At 36.7% G+C, this 26,317-nt stretch overlaps 1 protein-coding gene across 1 annotated transcript in view; it reads right to left on the reverse strand.

Moving 5' to 3' along the window:
- Nucleotides 1–4,305: 4,305 nt before the first annotated feature.
- The window catches only part of PDHX (pyruvate dehydrogenase complex component X), a 67,758-nt gene continuing 45,746 nt past the window's right edge, over nucleotides 4,306–26,317 (reverse strand). Inside the window, exons 6-11 of the mRNA XM_046015317.1 lie at nucleotides 24,367–24,541; nucleotides 22,644–22,791; nucleotides 16,216–16,274; nucleotides 12,728–12,886; nucleotides 8,737–8,801; nucleotides 4,306–6,172 (exon numbers count right to left, since the gene is read on the reverse strand). Of these exons, the coding sequence (XP_045871273.1) occupies nucleotides 5,914–6,172; nucleotides 8,737–8,801; nucleotides 12,728–12,886; nucleotides 16,216–16,274; nucleotides 22,644–22,791; nucleotides 24,367–24,541 (865 nt within the window). The 3' untranslated portion in view covers nucleotides 4,306–5,913. The remainder of the gene's footprint in view (nucleotides 6,173–8,736; nucleotides 8,802–12,727; nucleotides 12,887–16,215; nucleotides 16,275–22,643; nucleotides 22,792–24,366; nucleotides 24,542–26,317) is intronic.

Genomic DNA, 26,317 nt, shown 5'->3' on the forward strand with positions numbered 1-26,317 from the left:
TAATAACTGTCTCACCTAGGAAATAGGCAAACTTATTTGAAATGAAGCAACGATATTTTCAATATTACCTCTCTTTTAGGTAATTTCTACCCACAAAGCAGGTCATATATAGACTGCTATGCCTGCCTAAGCTGTCTTTATTATTCAGTATGATTTCAAGTAATGACATTGCATTTTATTTCCCAGCCTTTCTAGTTGGGATGATTGTGCCAGTTATTAATTCATTGTCTCTCAGCTGACTCTTGATTTCAGCTCAGGTCATGATCTTACCTTACCATGATCAAACTTACCCTTCAGTGCCTGCTCTAAAACAACAAATGTAATTCTTGTAAGCGTTTCTCCTTTTATAGCAGGAACAATGTTAGGCTTTCTCAGAAGATGCATGAAGGAACGAGTGGGTGTCCTTGCCCCTGCCATATGTCCAGAATGGCCCTCCCAACACTGTGTCCCCATGGCCATCTCAACATTTACATACCATGTGTTCCAGGCCTCCCATCCACTGTGGCGCTCCGACCCCCTCAGTGGACCAGCCCAGTGGCTGAGACTCATCTGTGCCCCAGAGGGCCACTTCCTATTTCCCTGGCACACGTGGACAGATCTGGCCTCAACAACCCAATGGACTCTGCCCGACAGTGAACTGCAACCAGGGATCCCTGACTGATAAGGTCAATACACGAGACTGGACCCTGACAGAGATGGCTGTCCACACAGAAGTCTGGAGCCTCCAGAGGAAAAACGGGGAACTACTTTTGCTTTTGAACTTGGACTAGATTCCAAGGTATTTATTAAAAGTGAAATGTTCTATATATCATGATTTTATCTTCAGAGGAACTAAGCTCCTAGTTTTTTAAGTTTCTAAGCCTTCCATTCAGAGAGAGGATATAATACTTAAGTTCAGCATTTCAAGTTAACAGGCGTTGTCCATATTAAAACAAAAATCCCTCGGCACTTGGGGCGCTCAGTGGGTTAAAGCCTCTGCCTTCGGCTCAGGTCATGATCCCAGGGTCCTGGGATCGAGCCCCGCATCTGGCTCTCTGCTCAGCAGGGAGCCTGCTTCCCTTCCTCTCTCTCTCTCTGTCTGCCTCTCTGCCTACCTGTGATCTCTGTCTGTCAAATAAATAAATAAATAAAATCTTAAAAAAAAAAAAAATCCCTCAGCACTTTGTGCATACGATTACCAGAAAGACACCAGGAGAACTACTACAGAAAAACTGTGAACTGATTTTAGAGCGGTCATGTAGCAAACACATCAGTGTTAGGGCCGAGGAGCAGGACCTTCAGTTACTCCAGGTGGAAAATGCTATGTGTTAATACGGAACTGTCTCAGCAACAGTACTACACCCTACAAACTCTGTCCTACGCTATGGCCAGCTTGAATTTGGGTGCAGCACAGACCTGGGTTCAAATCTCAGTTGTGGCACCTGAGCTGTGTGCCTCTGGCCAAATGACATCCTCTCTGAGTCTGTTGCATTGCACTCCCTGGCAAGGATGATGCTCAAGTCGGATATATTCACCTTAGAGAATTGAGAAGAGATTAAACAAGATCAGCAACCACCATGGTTAATTTTTCCTCCTGTTTTCTCATTTTCTAGGTAAGAATACTGAGGAAATACTGAGGTAGGAAATGAAGTTTCTACCAAGAGCACAGTAATTTATAGATAAAGCTGAAAGCAGGCTAAAATATTCTTGATTTAAGTGTGCAAACTTGGGCAACAAATTATGTACTAAAGACCAGTAATTCTGTTGAGGACAGTAATCTATCAAGTGTTATCCTATACCTTCCTTTACCAGACAGACCGTGGATGAGCCACAGAAAAGTATAGAATAAGTGCAACTTATGTGATTAAACACTGAACAACTTACATTTATAGAGTACTCTGTGCTTTATGAGCTCTGTGCTATGACTAATATTTCACCCGATCACAACAGCTTTCTCTTCAGAAGACTGCTTTTTGGGATCGCCTGGGTAGCTCAGTCAGTTAAGCATCTGCCTTTGGCTCAGGTCATGGGTCCTGGGATCGAGTCCCACATCGGGCTCTTTGCTCAGTGGGGAGCCTGCTTCTCCTTCTGCCTTCTGTTCCCCCTTCTTGTGCTCACATACTCTCTCTCTGACAAATAAATAAAATCTTTAAAATAAAATAAAAAAATAAAAGATTGATTTTTAGTGATGATAAGATAATTCTTTCATAATAAAGAATTTAATAAATCAAGAAATTTCAGAAAGAATAAATTTTATGTGTGAGTAAAGACAAATCATGACTAATTCATGATTTTATGAATAATTTCTCAACTTTTAAAAATGTCCAGGTTTCCTTTAGTTGTATATGTCATATGTAGTAGAGGGTAAGTTATAGGTTTTAAAGTATCTGCTTTCCTGGGAAGAACAGGCTGCTTGAACTTGTTGCAAAAAATACAGATGAGTGATAACATGTGAAAGTTAGCTTTATATACAATCAAGAAATAAAAGACTGCTACTAACAGAGTCTAATCATCATTTTTCAGAACACATCTTTATGCCTTATAATTTCATTCAATATTACAAGTCTAGACAAACCACACCTTTCCTCCAACACTGCGCCTACCCCCATCTGATGAAACCAATGGAAGCACTAGAAAATATAACGTAAAAGTCCACAAAACTATTTAAAATTATTTTATTGGAAGACCGCTGTTTTTTCCATTTATAAAAAGTTTAAATGGAGATATACCAACTGCTGTAACCTTTTAGAGACTGGCGATGTGGGCCATGGGGGACTGTGTTCTGGCCTGGGAAATTACATCATTCTTGCTACATCAAACACACCCACTCCATATATTCATAATATACCACAGCAAACTGACATGTACAATATTCTTCATTCCCTCCCTTCTTTAAAGTCCCCTGACTTAGTGCAGAATCTAGTCAACTCACACTCTCATTAATGCAAAAGCTTCCAGATGGTTCCTGCTGCCTGCATCCCTCGACCTGTTTTGACCTGCCTTGCACATTGTGGCCAGACTAACCTTACAGCAATTCTGCACTTTTACTTCCGTCTTCAAAAATCAACAGAAGTTTCCCATTAATAAGGTCATATTTAAATTAATGGTTAATTCTTACCTGCAATATACTTGATTCCTTTACTGACTCTTCACGTCACCTGAGACAAAGTCCATCGTGAGGCAGTGTGTAATGAGGACATATTTCCCTTGAGCTCGAAGATTTAAATGCCATGTTAATTTTTCTCCCACACTCTAACTACAATCCATTAACTCACAGCACCACCTATCTTTCAAGTAAAAGGCTAGAAAACTAGGTTTACTTTTAACACAATTCTCAAATGTCTGGCCTATATAAATTAGTAGGAATTAAGTCCAAAATGCAAAAAAGAAAAAAAATTCTAAAAATAAGTTTCACTTGACACCATTTGTAAGGTCCAGTCCATATAAAAGACTTATATACGTTTCAAAGAAAGAAGTTGGGCAAGCAGTATACTGATGCTACAAAACAGTGAACAAACTCGATCTGTAAATGTCAACTAGAAATTGCAATTGGAGAAGCAGAACCATTTGACCTATGTCACCTTTTCCTTAGACTTCCTTAGAAGTCTTCCCAATATTTTGCTTTTTCCCTGTTTAAATGAGAAAAAAGATGACCAAATATAAAATTTCATGTTTATATCTGTGTGATAACTATCAGCAGTACAAATAAATATTATCTATATATAGATAGATATATACACTATACATAAATATACACACTATATTTATTTATTTATAAATAAATAAAAACAAACAAATAAAATCGGGGAGGGAGACTGCCCAAACAGTGCATAGCTTGCTCTCTGTAGCAACCCAAGCCAAGTATACCATACCTCTTTCTCAAATCAGTGCTATGGCAATTTCCTTACATAATCAGTATAAATATTCGAGAAAACACTTTTAGTCAGAACCAAAAAGCCTTTGTACCAAAAGCTGAGAGGTCAACCCACGAAAAATCAAAATGTCTTAAATGTACGTGTCATTTCTCCTGTGCAGTTTGCAACTTTATAAGGCACGCTCTGGTGGATATCAGCGCCCACTTTACTGACAGGAAAACAGAGGCACTACTGTTGATGCACAACACAACTCCAAGCCAAGGCCTGTTTATGGCTAGCCCACGTTCTGTTCCTCAGATATAAAAATTAGGAAAAAACACTGGGGGGCCTGGGTAGCTCAGTTGGTTAAATGTCCGACTCTTGATTTTGGCTCAGGTCATGATCTCAGGGTCATGAGATCAAGCCCCATGTCAGGTTCTGTGCTCAGCTTGGAGTCTGCTTGGGATTCTTTCTCTCCTTCTCCCTCTGCCCCTCCTTCCTGCTCATACCCTCTAAAAAATAAAATCTTTTTTAAAAATTAGGAAAACACAAATAATTTCAGTTAAAACTGAAAGCATGTAACATATAAAAGTTATTTTGAAAATAGCACTTTGGTTATAATTTTCAGTGTAACTCTTAACGTAACAAAAATTTGGAAGACTACTTTGGAAAAACAGCTTATTGAAACTGAATAACGAAGTTAAGCATATTCTTGACAGCTGATATACTGGGGCTCTAATTGTTTCAGCAGCTCTTTGGTTTGGGCCTAAGTACTGCACTGTCATACCACACACTTAATACCACATGGGTCTTTTTCTTCTGGCGATTGCCCGCAGCAGATACCAACACAAGCCTTTCTGGGACTGGTTAATTAAATTACCACCCAATTTCAGTACAGTTAACTTGCCAACTGTAGAAAAGTTGTTAAAAGAGAGAAATAAGCTATTCTAATTTTTACAATAATTAGTAAAAATTTCATACTATTGATGGAGTAAAAAGGAGAGCTCTTGCCTACTTCGTAAGTTTTCCCTTCCACTCTCTTTCAAAGTTTCATATTCCTTGTTCATTGTCTTCCTAATGTCATATGAAGTTTAAATTCTTTCTCTCCTCCTGTAGAATTTCTTATAAGTTGTTCTACGCAAATTACTAACCTACTTGAAGGTTTTACTAAACTTCTGTGTCCTAACATTTAAAATACAATAGAAATTTTTAAATTTTCTCACATTTTATTGCACAATACAAACTTGATTAAAACGCATTAAAAACCCCCAACATTTTGTGTTTAAAGTAACACAAATTTAAAATGTTTGGTATGATATAGCATAATTTATTATATTCCAACTTAATATGAAGGTGAGTAATTTATTTCAGAAAATTTAGATATTTTACCTACAGTTTATTACTGAAACAAATCTTTTGGTCTCTCTCTCTTGCTCTTATTTTTGACTTTTTAATTCTTCCTCTTTAGAAGTTCACAGTGTCACAGAAGTGAAAAATAAGACTGACAGAAACCACTCTAAGACCTATGGCTTTATATACATAAAAAATTCAATAATGTTGCCATAACCCCTAATATAATGTGATCCTTACTTACTTACTATTATCTAGAATAAACTGTACATATTAAATTGTTCAAGTAACAGCAGTGCTTATAAAAAGTGAGGTCCCACTAATTAAATTGATGGGCTTCTCTTTGAAGATCACGTCTAATTTCAACATTAATTAGTTCTAACAATTTTTCAATTTTACAATTTATCATACATTCTCAAATAGTCTAAAATGCTCAAATGAGCCAAACATTTAATTTAATTTACATCGAGTTTAACTCCACTTTAGTACAGCACCGGAGGTTAAAAAGGGATCTAACCAAATGTTCTCTTTCATTAGTTACAGTTTGTTATTTATTTCTACATCATTAAACCCAAACTGAAAATGAAGACAACTCGGGCCAAACTCATTCACCTTGAATAAATAAACAACTCACCCACTTCATGCTTATACAGCTATTTGTTTTCCTATAGTGTAGGTTCTGGTAACAGCTATACGATAAACTAAGCCAAAGACCAACTTCGTATGAGGACTAGGCCAGTCGGATAGGATTCTCCAGGTTTGCTTTAAAATTTTTAAGAAACCTGGTAGCCAGTTCATCGTCCACCACTCGGCTGTCACTTGACATGGTGACTGTTAGAAGCTGGTGCTGCTGCAGCCTGGGATTCCCCTCTTCGTCCTGCTCCAGCTTGAGCACAGGTCGGAATCTCCCAACAGCCAGAATGCAGGCCTGAGGAGGGTTGATCACCGCAGTAAATTCGTCGATGCCAAACATGCCCAAGTTGGAAATACTAGGGGAAAACAAAAGCTCTGAGAGCGGCATGTCCTCTATCAAAGAACCCTTTCCCAGACGTGAAAAACTGTGACATAGAACCTTAGAGCAAGTTATTCAAAGACCAAAGACAAAGATGCCAGGTACAATGGTATCAAAAAAAACAACACGCATATATAAGTAATGTATCTAATATAAACATTCATTCAACATGGACTGGAAGTCTTGGCAGTGGATTATGACAAGAAAAAGAAATAATAAAATATAAGAAGAAAAAGAATAAAGAAATAAAAGTCATTATTCACAGATGAACTGACTGCATACAGGAAATTTAAGACTCTACAGATAAACTGATAGGATTTATAAGTGAATTTAGCTAAGCCACTAGATAAAAAGGTCAACATAAAAATCCATTTTTTATATACAGGTTGCTATAGTTAGAAAATGAAATTATAAAACAAATACCATTTATAGTAGTAGCAAAAACCAAGTATGAAGAATTACATCTAATGAAACAAATTTAAGACCTCTGTATAGAAGCCTATAAAATGGAACTGAAAGAAACCAAAAAACTAAATAAACAATGGTTTATACTATGTACACTGCCTGGAAGACTCAGTGCTGTAAAGACTGAATCCTCAAACTGATCAAAAGATTTAATGCAATCCCAATCAAAACTCTGGCAAAGTTTATTGATTTTGGTTCAGGTCATGATCTCAGGGTTGTGGGATCTGGAGCCCTATGTTGGTACTCTGCGTAATGTCTGTCTGAGATTCTCTCTCTCCCTCTGCCCTTCTCCCCACTCATTCTCCCTGGTCTCTCCATAAATAAATAAATAAATAAACAAACAAATAAATAAAATCTTAACACACACACACACACCCAAAAAACTCCAGCAAGGTTTCTATGTGTCTGTATATGGAAAGTGTTAAGTTGACTCTGAAATTTATTTGGAAAAAGAAAGAGCTATAAAAGACAGTATTGAGGGTGAACTAAACTAGAAGATTTTCCTTACCAGATATTAAAAGTTACAGCTTAGTGGTACTGAGCAAGGGATGGACAAATAGGCCAATTGAAAACAGAACACAGAACAGACCAAACATACACAGTCATTTTCTCAGTGCTATGGAGTAAGCTTTTCAATAAGTGATGCTGGGTCAACTTAATATCCATATGGGGGGAAAAAGAATCTTGACCTTTATCTTACACAAAATCTAGTTTTAGATGGATGGTGATCTACATGTGAAAAGTTATAAAGCTTCTAGAAAATAACACAGAAAAATAACCTCATGATTCTGGGACAGGCAATAATTCCACACATAAAACAAATAGTACCAGCTGTTTAAAAAAAAATACTAATAAATAGAATTTCATTATGATTCAGAACTTGGGTTCATTAAAAACACCATAACCAAAGTTCCAAAGGCAAGGGACAGAGTGGGAAAAGATATCTGAAATAATATGTATCCTATAAAGGTCTGTGTATCTGGAAATAAGAACCTCTACATATCATTTTTAAAAATGGACACAAGACATCAACAGGTACTTTATCTGATAAGTTACCAGATACTCAAAAGGTTATTAAATAAAAACAGTATTCAACATTATTAACTTGCATTTCTCTGACCACAAAAGAGTACCACTACACACCCCAACAACTGTTACAATTTAAAACCCAACATTTCTAAGTATTGATGAGAATATGAAGCAATGAGAATTCTGATACACTGTTGCTAGAAGTACAAATTTGTATAACCATTATGGAAAACTGACAGTATCCGTTAACACTTTTAATTCAGGTATTTCACTTGCAAGTCTATACAACAAATATGTTCACCATAAGATGCTAATAATAAGAATGTTCACAGTGCCATTATTTGTAACAGCATCAAACTGTAAACAAAGACAAATGCCCAACAGTAATATGGCATATGTATACAATATACTGTAAAATACCATATATTGCAATAATAAACAACTGTTTCATACTGCAACATGGTTAATCTCACAGACATTAATACTGAGTAAAAGAAGTCAGACACTAAGGAATATATATTATTTATATAAAGAAAAAGGTAGCAAAAGAAATCTATGGTGATGATTTTTGGAAGAGTGGTTACCTTGGCAAGGGAGATATTTAGGAAGGGGTAAAGGGAAGCTTCTGGGATGCTAGTAATGGTCTATATCCTGCTTTGGTTGGTTACACGGGTTTCTCCACTTCTTGAAACATTCATACTGTACTCAGTATATTACACCGTGTATAAGTGACACTTAAAAATAAAAATAGAGCTTATGATAACTAAAGGCTCTACGTGTTAATATTTTCCTTCAAAGTGCCTTTAAATAAGAGATCACGAGTAGAAAAAGTTGAGGTTATAAATCTATTATATTTATAAATATATTTTTTTAAAGCTTTAGAACCTGGAAGTCATTCTGAGAATACCTGAATGGGTTAACTAGCTAATCCTAGTGGGTTCCTACGAGCCCTGACAGGTCGCTTCAATTAAAAAAAGTGTTTCAAAAATGACACAGACTCCTAGATACCTGTTTGATGCTACTGATAAGTAAGAGTTTAAATATTACCTAAAAGATCCTCCTTGGTACTCTTCAGGTAACAGTTTTCCATCTCTTGCTTTCTTCGACAGGACCTGGGAAGGAAAAACACAAATACAGAATGACAACCAACACCACATTACAGGCTGATTTTGTCACTTAAAATATTTGTAGAGGGTATACACTCATCTCTCATGTGCCTTGATTTGACTTCATTTTCTCTAATACAATTAAAAAATGAACAAGTTAGAGAGCAGATAGTTTTAAGAAGCTAAAGCTGTAAACTGATACTCTACAAAAACTGCTTTCCTAAAAATTCTTCCAGTATTAGAATTACTCTATACATCGTTACTATGCAGAATGCTTCAGTGTTTTCTATAGAAACAGTGAAATTTATTGTGTCTACGCTGTTTTTTTCTTGTAGGACACAGTATTACAAGAAGCCATTCTTGTCCATCGGATTGCTTTTAATTAATTGTTCAATGGCAACAATCCCATAACCAATGTATTAGTTTTCATCTTTCAGTGTTTGCTTCTTTTTCACATATAACATACATAACTACAGACAGTTGTAAACATTCTAAAGACGCTACGTCTGCCACAATTCAGTCACGTCCCCAGTGTTTTAATTTGGTTCGCTGGTTTTTCAATTATTTCATATAAATTTTCAGAAGTGAAATTACAAAGCCCTAGAACATAAACATTTTCTTGGTTCTTAATTTTACAGCTGAGGCATTTCCTGAATGAGCTAGTCCAATTTGCACTGCCACGAGAGATAGAAGAATGTAGTAATTTTTTTATCACTTTAGCAAAACTGATTTTTAAAACCGATAGAGGGAAAGACAGACACTCTGAGACTGACTTTAAGTAATTAAATTTTCCTTTACTTGCATTTGCAATTAATCACACTTACATTAACGTTTATTTCTTAATGCTTCAAAAACAAAGGAATGGAGATTGAATCATTACATATGAGAAATTAATAATGAACTAATTCATGAGTGGAAGAGAAAAATTAAACTATTGTCATTTTGGGAGATGAAATAAATCTGATGCTTAATTTTCTGTACTATACAGCTAACATAAGTACAATTACAATCACCGCTGAGAACTGTTCAATTTTAAACCAGAGAGGACTTAATTTTTGAAAAACGAAAACATTCTTTAAAAGTCTAAAAGTGATCTCAACGTATCACTGTGACTTTCTGACAGTTGAGACAGATGTAGTTATCTGGATGCAGTTATTTATAAAACTACTTGGATCCAAAATGAAAACTGAAAAGATGAATTTAGACTTGTGTGGTCCTTGGACTATCAGAAATAGACAGGACAATCTACAAATGTGTTTTTTCTGCCTTAAGCAATGTGCCTGCTCACATGATATAAACAGATATGTATCATATGAACTTCAAAAGGCATTTCTTTAAAGGCACATGATCTCAACAATCCTGCTGAGTTACTAGGCTAAAAACAAATAACACAGACATTCTTTAAAAAACGGGATTGCAAGCCCACATTAAAAAAAAAAAGAAAGAAAGAAAGAAAGGAAAAAACAAAGAAACAAAAACTCTGTAGACCCTAAACACATCAGCAGGATACTCCTACCAATGAATTCTAAAAGCTTGGAATAAGAATAATTCTGAGGAGGATCACTGGTTTTGAAAATTGCTAATTCTCACTGGGATTTCCCAGCAATACAAACTTAAAATCAAAGCATATGCTACCCGAAGCCTCCAGCTGAAAGGATGTAATCCAAGATGACCAGCAAATACACATTCTTTATTAATTCGTTTAAAAAATTTACTGTGCAAATAGAGGAAAACTTTGCCTCTGTCTTTTAAGACTGTTATAATTAATGAAGAATTAAGAATAACATGGGTTCTAGTGCTTGTTACTGTATTACTTTTTATTTAGGGACTACACACTTGAACGCCGCTGAGACATGCTTTCAGCACCACACAATGACATCCTTAAGGCTCGTGATGGCCAGGGAAGTAAAAACTTAGTGCAAGTATTCTTAACCGGGGTCCACAGATGGAGTTCCAGAGACCCACAAACTCCTTAAAAAAATTAATATTAGTAACATTTTTTATTGAAAATTTAAAAAATAAATTTACTGAGCATCTATGATCTTCCTTCCACGCACTCTTGCAGAATTGGTTATACGGCAAGAACAAGGCCCTCAAGGTCAGACAGAAGGGAACAGAGAAGGACCAACAAATAAACAAGGTAACTTCAAAGACTGATCAACTGCATAAAAAGACAGTAAAAAAACAGGGTAAGGTCAGGAAGCTACTTTAGCTATGGAAGCCACAGAAAACCTCAGAAAGTAGCACCTGAGAAATGCCCAGATTTAAATAAATCCTCTCTTCTACTGCTTTTTAGATGGATTACCTTGGGCAAACTTCCTAAAGGCTTTACTAAAACTCCGTTTCCTCAACTTCAAATGGGGAAATTAAGGTTTCAACTATAACACAGGGCTAACAGAATTAAATAAAGTGTTTAGCCTAATAGTTGGTATATCCCAGGAACAAGAAAGAGTGGAGTGTTAAACACCAGCAGCAGGGTGGGAGAGAGAAGCAGAGAGAATGGGAAGCACAGGGTAGCCAGAGCTCAGGACTGCTGGGAATTAGAGGAAAACCTCGAGGACCACCAGAGGCTCTGGAACATTCCAAAGGGTTAAGACTGCCCTTCCCATCGCTCAGAGACTGCTCACACTGCCTCCTTACCATCTCAACCTAGGTTCTTCTAGGATACAAGGAACAGACTATGCATTATCATATTAAAATTAATAAATTGGTCAAAATCAAAGAAATCTTCTTGAAATGGTTAATTTAAAAATTTTATATAAGAAATATGCAAATATTAAAAATAAGAAAAATGTATAAATATTTAAGAAAATTCTAACTCTATGGTTAAATGTGATCTCATCTGAATTTCACAAAAACACTAAAATACATGAATTCTCATTATTGTTGAAAACTTTTGATGACCAAAAGGCATATAACTATCTTAATAACCAATCTAATTATTTGACTTTTGAATCAGTTATATTAATACCACCATCCAATTAAGAAAAAGTTACATTTTTATCTATAAAAACGCACTGCAAATCTTTTCAAAGAGGAGTGAAGATCTAAAAATGTCTATTCCACTAAGGTCACCCTTAATTATATCTAACTTGAAAATTGAACAGTATGCTTTTAAAAGTTGATTAATTTGTGTTCATGTATTTTGGGCAAGTTCATCAATATGTGTATACACTGTCAGCTCTCCAAAGAAATCTTATCTTCCACTTTTAATTCCTCCTTATAACTTTTCATCCACTATATATACAACTGGTCTTTGGTAAATGAAAGATAAAAGAATCATCTAAATGAATTATCTAAATGAATCTGAAATTTTCAGTTCTAACACTTTAAGAGCTGATACTTCTGTCAAAAAAGTACCTTTGGAAATTATAGTGTTTGTCAGAGCTGACCTACTCTCTGGTTCCTGCCAATTCAATGGAATATTTTGGGGGAAATCAGACTCCTCCATATTTGGAGCTATAAAAACTGCTCTTAAAGAAACTCGGGAAAAATTCCGTACTTTTGCTTCTACAATATTAAGTACTTTAGTGGTCTCAATTCTAGAGAGGAAATGAATGAAATCAACTTTGAAGAATAAAAAGTTGTAAACAGTGAGGTCTCTCCATCACCACCTTCATAGGAATATGGTTTCAGCTTTAACTTTAAAACCATCTAAAATATCCTTGTTAGAGTTGAATTCTAGACTTTGGGAAATAAAGCATTCACCTATAACTTGAATACAGTTGATCCTCATTTATCTGTATGTTTTTTTCTGAACTCTTGAAGGTTAAATGTTCTTAAAGTGGGTCATACCTAGGTTAAAACTTAAAAACCTTCATCTATGATTGATGATCATTTGGAAATACATCACAGTGTGACTAGATGATGCCACGACTTAACCAGAAAGTAAATACTAACATTCCGAAAGCATAATATTTCTTAAGGCATACCTTTACAGAGTCAGCGATCTCCTGTATACCCTTAGCAGCAGCATCTTTTATGATTGGTGTAATTAAACCTTTATCTGTTGCCACAGCCACTGAAATATCAATAAAGGGCAGTTGCTTTGGGCCCTCTCCATCCCAGCTTACATTAACATCTGGCATTTGCTAGGAAACAGAAACAGAAAAAACATGTCATTCTAAAGAAGCAGATTTGTTTGTCTGTTTGTATTTTTTAAAAAGCAGCTTTAGACCAAGGTGGTTACAGAGAAATAGCATTATTATGCATTTTTGAAAGTGAGCAGAGGTAGACAGAAGCAAATAAATGAAGATTTGGTTTGAAACAATGGTTCGGATCTCTGTGTTAAACGGCTTCTATGTTTGGGAAGAATACACATACCATGCTTTTTGAAGCAAGGTTGAGGAAACGCTGATGTACATGTTTTGATCTCTTTACAATAAATCATAGTTAAAAAAAGGTCTCCCTTTGTTCAACCTGATTGCTAAAAAGCATTCAACATTTGTTATACTTCCTGTCTCGTATGCTGACCGAGATGGCATTGAGAAGAGGGGAGGGAACGGGGTAACAATTCAACCACATTATTCCATTGGGAAGGTAGAAAGCCCAAGTTTCTAGTATAGCCCTGGGAGATCCATCCGGCCCTTAATAAGTGACTTCCCTCTTTAAGAAAGACTTCCTAGGCTTCATAAACATATGGTAAATGTATGGGCATGCTTGTATTGAACATACACAAAACTACACAGAGGATGAAAAGAGCAGAAGAAATCGGTAAATGCCTGGAGACAGTATGTACTGATACTGTTGCCAAATATTGAAGAAAAAATGATGGTGAAAAACAGAAAGCACAAACTAATTTCTCTTCTCAAAAATCTTTGCTTTGATAACAGCCTACCTAACTGTACACTGACCACTCCCTGGAGATGCATTCCCCACCGTACTCAGGCTTCTCTTCATCCTGCTATGCTCGCTCTCACTGCAGGTTTTTGTTTTGTTTTTGGTTTTGTTTTGGGAGAGCACACACACGAGTCGGAGGCGGGGGTGAAGGCAGAGGGAGAGGAAGAGAGACTCTTAAGTGGGCTCCACACCCAGTACAGAGCCTGATGGGGGCTCAATCTCACAATTTGAGGTCATGATTGGAGCCCAAATCAAGAGTCTTGACACTCAGCCAACTGAGCCACCCAGGCCCTCCTCCACTGCACTGCTTTCAGCTGCTCTGTGCATGGAGTTCTCCATCTCTCAAGGCTCAGCTGGTTCATTCAAAGTACTCAAAGCTCATTTATGTCAAAATAATAACAGTGAAGTCCCAAACCCCAAGGAGATTTTAAATTCTTCACAGAGAGCACTAAAGTAAAAGAGGAAAAAACCCTCCCAAGTGAGGAATATCTGGCAAATAAATGTAATTTCAGAGCTATGCAACAAAAACTTACGGGATCTGGCCTCAGTTGTGGTCAGAGGAACATTCATACTCTTAAAAACTCTTTTTCATATTCAAAATTATAATAATTACACATTCCCATTTCCTAACAAAATATTTTCAACCAAAGTCTAAAATAATTCCGATCTAAAACTGAAGGAAATAATGGAAGGAATACATAAGACAACAATATAAATGGACTAAGAACACAAATATGCAATAATAAGAGCAAGACAGAGTTGAGAACAATGTGAGTGTTGAGGATTATTATATTAAAATATTGTAAGAAGCACATTTAAATGACTCTGGGCTAGCAAGTTTTTGGGAATCCAGATGAAATGAGTGATTTTTCTGGGATTATATGTTTCCAAAATTGATTCAAGAAAAAGCTGAAAATTAAATGCACAATAATTATGGGGGAAAAAATGAGACAGTTGTCAAAGCTCCCTCCTCAAAACAGAACTAGGCTTCAGATATTTTTACTGGTGGATTCTATAAAGCTTCAAGAAATAAAAACCTTTATAATACTGAAATATGCACAGAGAAAGGGAAGGGAGAAAGTACCCAAATTCACTTTAAGAAGACACTGATTTTAAAAAAGAAAAGCACAAAACGTAAATTATAATTACTTACAGCTCCTGATACAAAATTATGAAATGAAATATAATGACCACTAGAGATTCACTTAGGGAGGGCAAGAATGATTCATAATTAGAAAATCACTAATATAATTCAAAATACTATTTGCTCAAAAGACAAAAGCCATATGAACACTTAGATATGAAAGGCTAAGAAAATGCAGGACTTTAAAATTCTCTATTACTGCACCGTTCAAGAAATAATAAATTCCTTATAAATATATATATTAAATATAGCACCTAACATGCAGTGATCCGGAAAAATAGCCTAGTCATATGAGAGAGAAAGGACAGAAAATGGCGCAGGAACAAGAAGGCAGGAAGCCCGGGCTTCAAATCCAAATCCAACTCTAGACTCCTGCCTAAACCTGCTCCTCTCCCACTTTCCTCAGCATGCGGGACTCCAGCCCTCCCACTGCTTGGACCAAAGTCCTGGTCCTTTCTCTCACACCACACAGCCAATCCATCAGCAAATCTTGTTGGCTCTACCTCTGAAATGTGTCCCAAATCTTGCCTTCACTCCAGCTTCACCACTAGATGCTGTGTTAGCCCAAACCACTGTCGTCATCCATGGCCTCCCAGGACAGTGCACTGCTGCCCCCTGGCCTCCCTGCAGGCTGTGTTCCACAAACCACCAGAACAGTCCCTCCTTTTTCTTTTTCAAGTTTAAGTAGGATGTCAATCCTTTCTCAAAACCCTCCAAAGGCTCCCCTCTCCTTCATAATAAAATCCCTAGTCCTTCCCACGGCCGCCAAGGCTTTACCAGCGCCTGCCAGCACAACTCCTCCTTCTTTCTTCTGTTTAATCGCATCAACTACCTCCCCTCCTCCAGACACAGTATCCCCGCGGGTCTGAAAGGCAGTGGCCCCTTCCCCCAGCCCTCTGTGGGCAGGTCCCTTGGCCTGGCGCACTCTTCTGATAGCTTTCCTGCTCAGACCCTCTCTTCCAGTCCTTGACTCAGTTACCACAGTGACAGAGAGACCTATCTTGCCTAACTGTGTGCACCATGATACCCTGACTTATTCTGCAGCGGGGTCTGCTTTCTCCTCTCCACAACACTTTCACTATCTGACAAATACTGGTTTCTCCCAACTACACTATAAGCTCCAGGACAGCGGAGAACATTTTTTGTTCACTTTTGTTCACTACTGTTTCTCTAAATGCCTATAATGTACTCAGCATGTAACAGGGGATCAGTTAGTATTTGCTGAATAAATGGTCTTTATTCTGCTATAATTAGTTATAACCCCCCTGATTCTCAGTTTCGTGTATAAAACTGAGGGAGTGAGATTAAATGATATATTTTTAGCAATGAAATTATATAATTTTTGTGACTTAAAAATGACAGTTCTATTTATCATATAAAAATCCCAAGACATGAGACCATTGTAGAAGCCAAAATGATTTAGGGTCTGCTACTTACTTTAAGGGTAATGGCTGCTGCCTTGATGATAAAATCATTCACTGATACTTTAATGTCATCTGAAAGAAAAACAAGCATATCAAAGTTAGTGTTCATAATGAAATTTTAACATTGGCCATTATGATTTCCAACTTGTTCATTAACGAATTATAGTGAAAAATATTGTAGGTTTTTGTTTGCTTTGTCAGTTAAGAGCCCCCGCATTAGGGGTGCCTGTGTGGTTCAGTTGTTAAGCGTCGCTTTCCACTCAGGTCATGATCTCAGGGTCCTGGGATGGAGCCCCACATTGGGATCCCTGCTCAATGGGAAGCCTGCTTCTCCCTCTCCCACTACCCCAGCTTGTGTTCCCTCTCCTGCTATATCTCTGTCAAATAAAGAAATAGAATCTTTTTTTTTTTTTAAAAAGAGTTCCCTGATTAGAAAAACTTTTATGAGATTCTACATAAGTAACATTAACCATAAATGTAAAAGATTACTTCTGGGGGGTGCCTGGGTGGCTCAGTGGGTTACAGCCTCTGCCTTCGGCTCAGGTCATGATCCCAGGGTCCTGGGATCAAGCCCCACGTCTGGCTCTCTACTCCGCAGGGAGCCTGCTTCCTCCTTTCTCTCTGCCTGCCTCTCTGCCTAGTTGTGATTTCTGTCAAATAAATAAAATATTAAAAAAAAAAAAGATTACTTCTGAATTACAAGTCTTTTAAACTGCTCAGATATACACGAGAACTTGACACATTATAACCACACTTAGAAAGAAAAGAACTACTTCTATGTCTCTAAAAACACAAATGGTCTCTACGGTGATTTCTCTCCTTTCCAAATGTCTTTATTCTGCATATGCTTTATAATACATTGATTATAGTAGAACAGTGGTAACATACAGTCATTTTAAAGATATCTGTATCTATCTATGTATCTAACTATATCTAGAGAGAGATTTTTTTACTAATGAAGGGTGTACCAAAAAAATTTAAGACCACCGAGCTGTTTTTTCACTTAACAAAACAGGATATATAGCAAAAGCCAAAGATGAAGTAATGTTGGCACAGGTCCTAGTGCAATGAACAAGATGAAGTTTTCTGTCTAGTTGTATGGTGATTCCATCTGAATCAATTTCCTCCCAGTATACATAATTATTTCAAGATAAAGCTAAGGTCTCCTCCCTTCCCACAGAGTTGATCATAACGAAAGCATCTGATATACACTTTTGCTTTTCCCAATGAGTAGGAAAGTGATGAAAAATGTAAACTACACTTGATTCTCTATTGCAAAAGCGTCTAGAAAACGAATTTTTAAGATCAAGATCTAGTCAATGGTATGTGGCAAGGTACACAAATCCTGTTACTATAGTATCATGGACTTTTACATGAACAATAGCTCATTACAAAGGCATGCTGGGGATTTCAGAAAGACATTAGATGAATTACCATAAACCCAAATACTGCCAAACAGTCATGGTAACCACCACCTGCTCATCCAATTCATAGCTCTTTTAATTCAGATTTCCAGAGATATAAATATTTTTGTTTGCTTGTTTAAAACCCTTTTGGGAGTAGAAATATAAGTAGTTTCCCAGAGCTTACAGAATTTAAATGATAACATACAAAAGACATGGCCTGCACAAATTCAATATGTGGACATATTTTATTACCTCATTATGCCTACCTCTTGTGTCTCCCTCAACCTCCCTCGTACTTTATCTGTATCTATAGGTATCTACAGCAAAGACTTCCCAAACCAACCCCCAGCTAATGATTCCCTATCTACTGCTGGAGTCCCCATGCTCACCTAAATTCTCTGCTCTCATCATATCCAACATTTTGTACTTTGGAGCTGATCACTTTCTTCACTGTGGAACACTTTTTCTTACTGCCTTCTATGTCACTGTACCCTCCTGGGTTTTCTTTCACTCTACCACTCACTCATTTTCTGTCCCTTCTTCTTAATGGTGACATCTTCCCAAGCAAGAACCTTCTGTTCCAAGGTTTCGATACCATCCATTTGCTGGTGATTCCTCCAAATGCTACTTCTTATCCTAATGCATCAGGAGCTTGACTTATATGTCCAATTTCTCACATGACATTTCTAACAGGCATGGGAAATCAAAAGAGTACAAAGGAGATTTTTTTTTTCAAAATCTTTTATTTTCAACTCTTTATTATGGAAATTTCCAAATAGTAAGGAGATTGTTGGTGACATGATTGAGAAGAATAGGAAGTAGTTTCTAAGGGAATATTAAATATTTTCATTTGCAAATTATTACAAAACGTTATAAACATACTTATCGAATGTTGCATAACTATATAAGAAAGAAGATTGCAGAGAAATAACGTGGGCTCTTTGGAGACCCCCTAGAAACTTCCTAGCTGCAAGGACATACCAGACTTGAACCATGAAAAGATACTAAACTAATCCATCTCTCCACTGAAATAGTACTGTTTCCTGCCTCATGAAAGGAAGAAACCAGAAATATTATTCCCTTAACGATCTCTATATCATGACTAAGCAAGTATGCTTACAGCCTGTAAGGGGAGCTTCTAGGATTAACTTTTTGAATATTGTTAATTTTCTGTGAGGCAAGCTTTCCATTCATTTCCTTTAACTTTTAAAAGCTCTCAGGTTGTCTTCATACGAATTCTTCAAAGTCTGTATTTAAATTGAAATATCAGTCCTGTTGTCACTTAAGATGTAGAAAGCCACAAGAGAACGTTTTTCCCACCCTAATAGGGTAGGGGTAAAAAGCAGGAGAAGTTACAAAATCGTAACTTCTCTTGAGTCTGTTAGGGAGTCGAGGTTACAAGACAAACAAGTGAACTGAACATCAAGAGTGATGATTCCCCCCGAAGAAGGATAAACACATGTCAGAGTATTGGAGTATGGGACAAAGCATGGAACAATGCCCATGAACAGATGGGGATATCAGCAGAGAGATGGAAACTCTAAAAAACATTCAAATGGACAGTTAGGGGGAAAAAATATGCAATCAAAGATAAATCATTTTTCGTTAGGCTTCACAGACTAAACATAGCTGAGAAAAGAGTCAGTGCCATTGAAATTAGGTCAACGAAAATTATTCAAACAGAAACACAAAGAAAAAAAAAGGATGAACAAAAAAAGAACAGGGGATCTAAGAGCTTTGGACAATTCAAACAGTTGAACATTTATAATCAAGAGTTCCAAAAAGAAAACACATGGAGCAGAAGATACAGTAAAAACTAATGGCTCGGAGTTTTCCAAAATTAATGAAAGACAACAAATCACAAATCCAAGAAGTTGAGAGAAACCCAAAAAGGATAAACACAGTTTGTTTGTTTGTTTTTGAGAGAGAGAGAGCACGTGCAAGCAAGTGCACAAGCCAGGGGGGAAGGGCAAAGGGAGAGAGAGAATTTCAGCGCCGGTCATGATCTCAGGGTCGTGAGTTCAAACTCCATGTTGGGCTTTGCACTCAGTGCACAGTCTGCTTCAGATTCTTTCTCTTTCTCTCTCTCTCCCTTTCCCCGTCTCCCTGCTTGTGGGTTCTCTCTCTCAAAATAAATAAATAAGATCTTAAAAAAAAAAAAAAATGTAGAGGGCACCTAGGTGGCTCAGTTGGTTAAGCATCTGCCTTCGACTCAGGGTATGATCCCAGGGTTCTGGGTTTGAGCCCCAAATAGGGCTCCCTGCTGCAGGGAGCCCGATTCTCACTCTCCTTCTGCCCTTCTCCCTGACTCATGTTCTCTCCTGCTTGCTGTTTTTTTCTCTCTCAAATAAACAAATAAATAAATAATCTTAAAAATAAAAAGTAGAACACACATTCTTTTCGACTACACATGAAACATTCATCAAGATAGACCATATTACGATTATAAAATCTCAAAAAAATTTAAAAAGATTTCAATCATAAAAACAGTGTTCTCTAAGCAAAATGGAGCTAAGCAGGAAATCACAAAAGAAAGGCTGAAAAGTCCCCAAATATTTGGAAATATACTTGCACCTCTAAATGATTCATGGATCAAAAAAGATATCACAAGGAAAAATGGCAAACATCTTGAACTGAATGAAAAGAAAAATAAAATACATCAAATTTTGTGGCATTCATCTAAAGTACTGCCAAGAGGGACCTTGAAAGCCTTATATGCTTATGTTAGGAATAAGGTTTATTATATCATATTGATCTCAGTATTCACCTTAAGAAACCAGAAAACAAAAGAGCAAATTAAACCAAAAGCAAACAGAAAAAAGGAATAAAGGTTAAGAGCAGAAATCAATGAGAAGAAAATTATAAAAAACAAAAGAGAAAGTTAATGAAATCAAATGCAGATTATTTGAAGAGATCAATAAAACTGAGCAATCTCCAGCCAGATTGATCAAGAAAGTAAGAAGACACAAATTATTAACATTGAAAATGAGGACCTTACTTCGGATTATATAGACATTAGAAGTATAATAGGATAGATACTGTTATGAACAACAGCTTTATGCCAATACTGCAGACCCCCTTATTCATGGTTCTGCTTTCCACAGTTTCAGTCATCCATGGTCAAGAGCAGCCCAGAAGCAGATGATCCTCCTGACTTACCGCCAGATAGCCAACAGTAGCCCAATGCTATGTCACAATGCCTATGACATTTACTTCATGTGATCTCACCACATGGGCACGTAATCTCACAGAATCATTGAAACAGTGAGTACAATACAAAATTTAGAGACGGAGAGACCACATTCACTTATTACAGCATAACATAAAATTGTTCTATTTTATTATTGTTGTTAATCTCTCACTGTGTCTAGCTTTTAAGTATGTATGCAGAGGAGGAAACAGAGTATATACAGGGTTTTGTACCATCAGGGGTTGCAGGCCTCCACTGGGGATCCTGGACTGTACTCCCTGCAGAAGAGGGGGGACTACTGTAAATTTCATTACTTAAATAGAATAAACAAATTCCTTGGAAGACAAAAACTACTAAAGCTCATTCAAGAAGAAACAGATAACTTACACCTATTTTTAAAAATTCATAGTTAAAAATCTCCCCTCAAAGAAAATCCCTGGCCTGAGAGCTTCAATGGTGAATTCTACCAAACAGTTAGGAAATAAACCAATTCTACCCAAACTCTTTCAGAAAATAAAAGAGAAAGGAACATTTTCCAATTCATTCTGTGAGACCTGGTAACAAATACAGAAAAAAAAAAAAAATCTTCAGAGGGTGCCTGGGTGGTTTAGTCATTAAGCATCTGCCTTCTGCTCAGGGCATAATCCCAGAGTCCGGGGATCAAGCCCCACATCAGGCTCCCTGTTCAGCGGGAAGCCAGCTTCTCCCTTTCCCACTCTCCCTGCTTGTGTTCCCTCTCTCGCTGTGTCTCTGTCAAATAAATTAAAAAAAAAAAAAATCTTAAAAAAAAATTCTTCAAGAAAAGAAAACTACAGGTTTCTTCATGTGCACAGATATAATGATTCTTAGCAAAATTTTTTTTAAAATTTTTATTTATTTATTTGACAGAGAGAAAGAGAAAGTGAGCACAGGCAGGGGGAGCAGGAGCAGGAGCAACAGGCTCCCCACTGAGCCGGGAACCAATTGAGCCACCTGGGTGCCCCAATTCTTAGCAAACTTTTAGAAAATGAGATCAAGAAATAGGTGAGAAAATTAATGATTATTGAGTTTTATATGGGGAATTAACAAGATTAATTCAACATCTGGAAATTAACCAATATAACTGACCAAAATAACAGAGTGAAAAAGGAAAGATTATCTCAGAAGATGCACAAAAGTGACAAAATTCACTTTTGTCACTTATGCTTAAAATTCTCAGCAAATTAGGAATATAAATTTCCTCAACCTAAAATTAGGAATCTACAAAAACCTACAACTGACATTAAAGAATGAATGTTTTTCCTAAGATCAAGAACAAGGCAAAAAGTCTGCTTTCACCACTGACATTCATTAATGTACCAGAGGTCTTAGTCAGTACAATAAAGCAAGAAAATGAAATAAAAGTCATACCGATTGGAAAGAAAGAAAACATCAGTTCGTGTTAAAAATTTGTATGTCTCCCAGCAACCTTAGTTTTAACTGACTGCTGGAAGGTACACTGCAAATTTCATAACCTGGAAGTTCACTTGGAAGAAGAAATAAAAAATTAAAACTTGTATAAAGCACAGGAATATCTAAGATCTATGGAAAATCTAAAACATTCTTCAATCAGTTGGGATTTTATACTTTCTAAAATGTTAATAAGTACTGCTTTATTCAGATATCATACCAAAAAGCATGATTTACTCAGTACTATGGAACCAGTTCGTTTCTCATAGGAAAAGTGAGCCAGTTATTTTCTCTAGCACTAAAATACACCCAGATGATGAAACTGAAATAAAAAGTTATACAATGTACCTTTATAAAGCAAAGGATTTCACAACAGTTAGCACATGTATTGTATTAAGTAAATGTAACTTTACTAACCTCTGACCAGACTTTGTCTAGCCTTTAAAACAGCTCCAAGGTCACAGTCAGCAGTAGCGTATGAATGAGGTACAGTACTCTTAGATTCAGTTAACCTCTTGGCAATAACTCTTCGAATATTGCTGGCAGGGATTTCAGTGAATGTGCCCTGCAAAGAAATTGTAATCTGTCCATTAAACCATAAATATGGAAATGGAAAAAACAAACTCCATAACTAAAATCTAGTCTCAGTGACTTAGCTTTTGGTAATAATTAAAGATTACTATAGGAAAAGTACAAGTAAAAATTCTTAGTATAAGGAGGAATATAAGAAACCCAAAGAGTTTTAATTTTATAGTACATGACTGTAGAAAATAGTACAATTCATGTTTTAGTTATAAATGGGTCATCTTATGTTACTATGTTTAAGATGATCAGAAAGAAATCTCCCAAGTTGTGAATAATTCTCCCATAGGTATCTGTGTGAAACAGAGACAGAGCGATAGACACACACACATACCACCGGTAAGCAGCTTCTGTTACAAATATCACTTCTTAATAAAAAGCACACAATAATTCAACAAACCAACAACAGAAAATTCTTACAAATGGCATGCAGTAGAAAAAGGTAATTCAATATACTGGATAATCTGCCAAACTATTTCTACTTTGGTTTGTTAATTTAAAAAGAAATTACATGAGTATCATATTTCCTAAAAATTCATAATATAAAGTACAGGTGACATAATAAAATCCTCCTGGTAACTCTACTGTAGCTTTTCCTCTCTGTTCCTTGGAGCTTTACCAAAAGCAGGATGGACCTTAAACCACATGTGATTCCTTCTTTGTCCTTCACGCCATTCTGGGACCAGATCAAAATCACTTCAGAATAATAACTACGCAGCTAAAAATACACCTGATTTTCAAAACTAAACACTTTAGGTTGGCAGAGAACTTGTCCAAATAGAATAAATGTTCTCTATATACCATAAAAATTTCAAAGTCAGGTTTATCTTCTTAATTTGAATAATCTACTTCTTAAAAATATAAGATCTGATTACACATATTTTGTATGTGCTGTTATGAATCATCAATTTACACTAAAGAATTTTGTTTCCCATGAATTTATACTGTTTGCAACTATTTTGAAATTTAGTGGGATATACTTCTCCAGAAGAAAGAGGAGGATACATTTGTGTGTTTAGTTCCCAAGTGCCCATTCAGTTTTTCACAAACCTGATTATCCTGCATTTCTTCTGACTGGAAGCAAATGACATGAAAGATACTAAGAGAAGGAGGTAAAAAGAGGCAAAAATGGAATATTTTGACAATAAAAAAGGGTTGTTACACTGCCTGTATCTGAAAAAGAATGTCTAGCAGTGCAGTCTCTAGCAGCGTCTAGCAGTGAGACTCCCCATTCCCTCAGTCAGAATCAAAGAGCCACAGAAGAGGGCTAGTGGCAGCTACCCATTAATAGTGCCACACCCAAGAACAGCTACATGAAAAGTATCAAAATTACAGAACATACATATATGGCAATGAATCTGGAAGTCAGCACCATACAAACAAATCAGGTTTGTGCTAGGAGTGTGCAAAACAAAACATCTGGAGTATTTCCTCTTTATCACTTTCAGGCACTAGTAAAATGGATTGGTAGAATCACTTGTAAAAGAGATGGTAATGGCTCTTGTTTTCTTTCTCACTGAAATCTGGAAAAAAAGCGAATCTACTCAAATGGTATTACCGCTGCATTAGGTTGTCCAGGAGTTGACAGTGGTGGGATCATTGGCCGTGGATGCAGTGGCGTGGCTGTGGCCTGTGCGGGTGGAGGCACTGTGGGAGTGGCTGGAGGGGCTGGGGTGGGCCTGGATTCAGTAATCTTGCCCGTTTCTTTCAACTGGACCAGTTTGAGTGCATCCCTGTTAAGGAACAGAGTGTTTAGAAAGCAGAGATGAGCTGTGGTGAGAAGGTACTGAACCACTACAATATCTGGACATTTTAAAAAACCAAACAAACATTCATATTTATCAAAGCACTGGGTGTAGGTATCTTTATAAAGGAAATTAATCTTTTTTTGAGGCGGGCTATCATTTGGTAGCTGAACAATTCATAAATTAAACCATATTATCGTTCTTTATACTTGTCAAATAACTTTCACGTGGCATTTAGAAAACGTCAAATTTATCACAACTTTTATTAGGATATTTACTAAATTATTAGATTTTCTAGTGCAGATTACGTTGTTTATAGCCAGGATATCACACCATTTGTATTGCTCAGTATGTTGTCAGCACCATCTAATGAAATAAACCTAACCCAGGGCATCATTCAGAATGAAAGAAACTAAACTAGTAATAGACTTAACTTGCATTAAAGGTATCTTTGGTTTTTAAAGGGATTTAATTAGATTACTATATCTGTATATATGTGTGTGTGTGTGTGTGTGTGGGTTATCAAGCTTTCAATCTATGCTAAGTTATAGTGGGTATGAAGTAATACATTCTCTTAAACAAAATGGCTTTTACAAAAATTATAATATTTGACAATTCAAAAGAACCCTTTCCAAAAACAAAATTTTACAGATTAGAAGTGTTTTTAATCTAAGAAAAATTTTAAAAGGGTTTTACATAATCTAAAACAACATCATGGTGACAAAATTTAAAGGCAAATTACATTCCTTAAACTTCTCAAACAGTTAATTTATTATTGTTTATCAAAAGAATTATGAGGGGGAAAACCTAGCAAGCTGGGCATATTTGAAATGACAATCAACCTCCCCTAAACAAAACCTTTCACTTAATATCTTACGGCAACATGGTAGGCAGAATTCTGAGATGGACGGCTCCAATATTCTTGTATATATAGAATTTTACCTGGTGTACACAGCCCACATAATCCCTTATGAGTATGGGTGGGCTTGAGTATGATGGATAGGCTCCTGATTAGGTTACATTACAAGACAAAGGTGATGGACTTTGTAGACATAATTAAGGTTCTCAATCGGCTGGCATTAAGTTCATCAAAAAGCAAAAAGTGAAATTACCCTGGTGGGATCAGACATATCAGATAAGCCCTTTAAAAGGAACCAGGAATTCCTGGAAGAAGAGACTTGAATGGAGAAAGATTCTCCTGCTGGCACTGGAGGAGCGTACAGGCATTTGTGGAGATAAGCACATGGCAAGGACCTGAAGGCGGCCTCTAGGAGCTGGGACCAGTCCTTGGCTAAGAGCCAACCAGGGCCACAGTGTGAAAGACTGGATTCTGATAGACTGAGTCCTGATAGACAGAACTGAATTCTACCAACAACCATGTGCCTAAAAGAAGACTCCAATAGATGAGACCCTAGCCCTGGCCAAACCCTGACCAGGAGCTGAGAACCCAGCCATGCTGGACCCCAATATCTACAGAATTGTTAGATAATAAACAGGTGCTGTTTTAAGCTGGTATGTGTGTAGTAATTTGTTATGCAATAATAGAAAATTGACCCAGGCAGGCAGGTTTCAACTGGGGGCACATTATTAGAGGAATCCCCCCATGTGTACTCATACCATTTTTAGGAAGGGAGTCCATGCTTTATACCTGGTCCAAAAAGGGGCACATGGAGTCAACACTAAGTACAACTAACTTATTTGTTTCAAAATTAATAGCTGACATTTAACAAGAGAGGTCAGATTGACGAAGAACTTTTTTTTTTT

This window comes from Meles meles, chromosome 8, assembly GCF_922984935.1.
Source record: "Meles meles chromosome 8, mMelMel3.1 paternal haplotype, whole genome shotgun sequence".
Taxonomy (NCBI): domain Eukaryota; kingdom Metazoa; phylum Chordata; class Mammalia; order Carnivora; family Mustelidae; genus Meles; species Meles meles.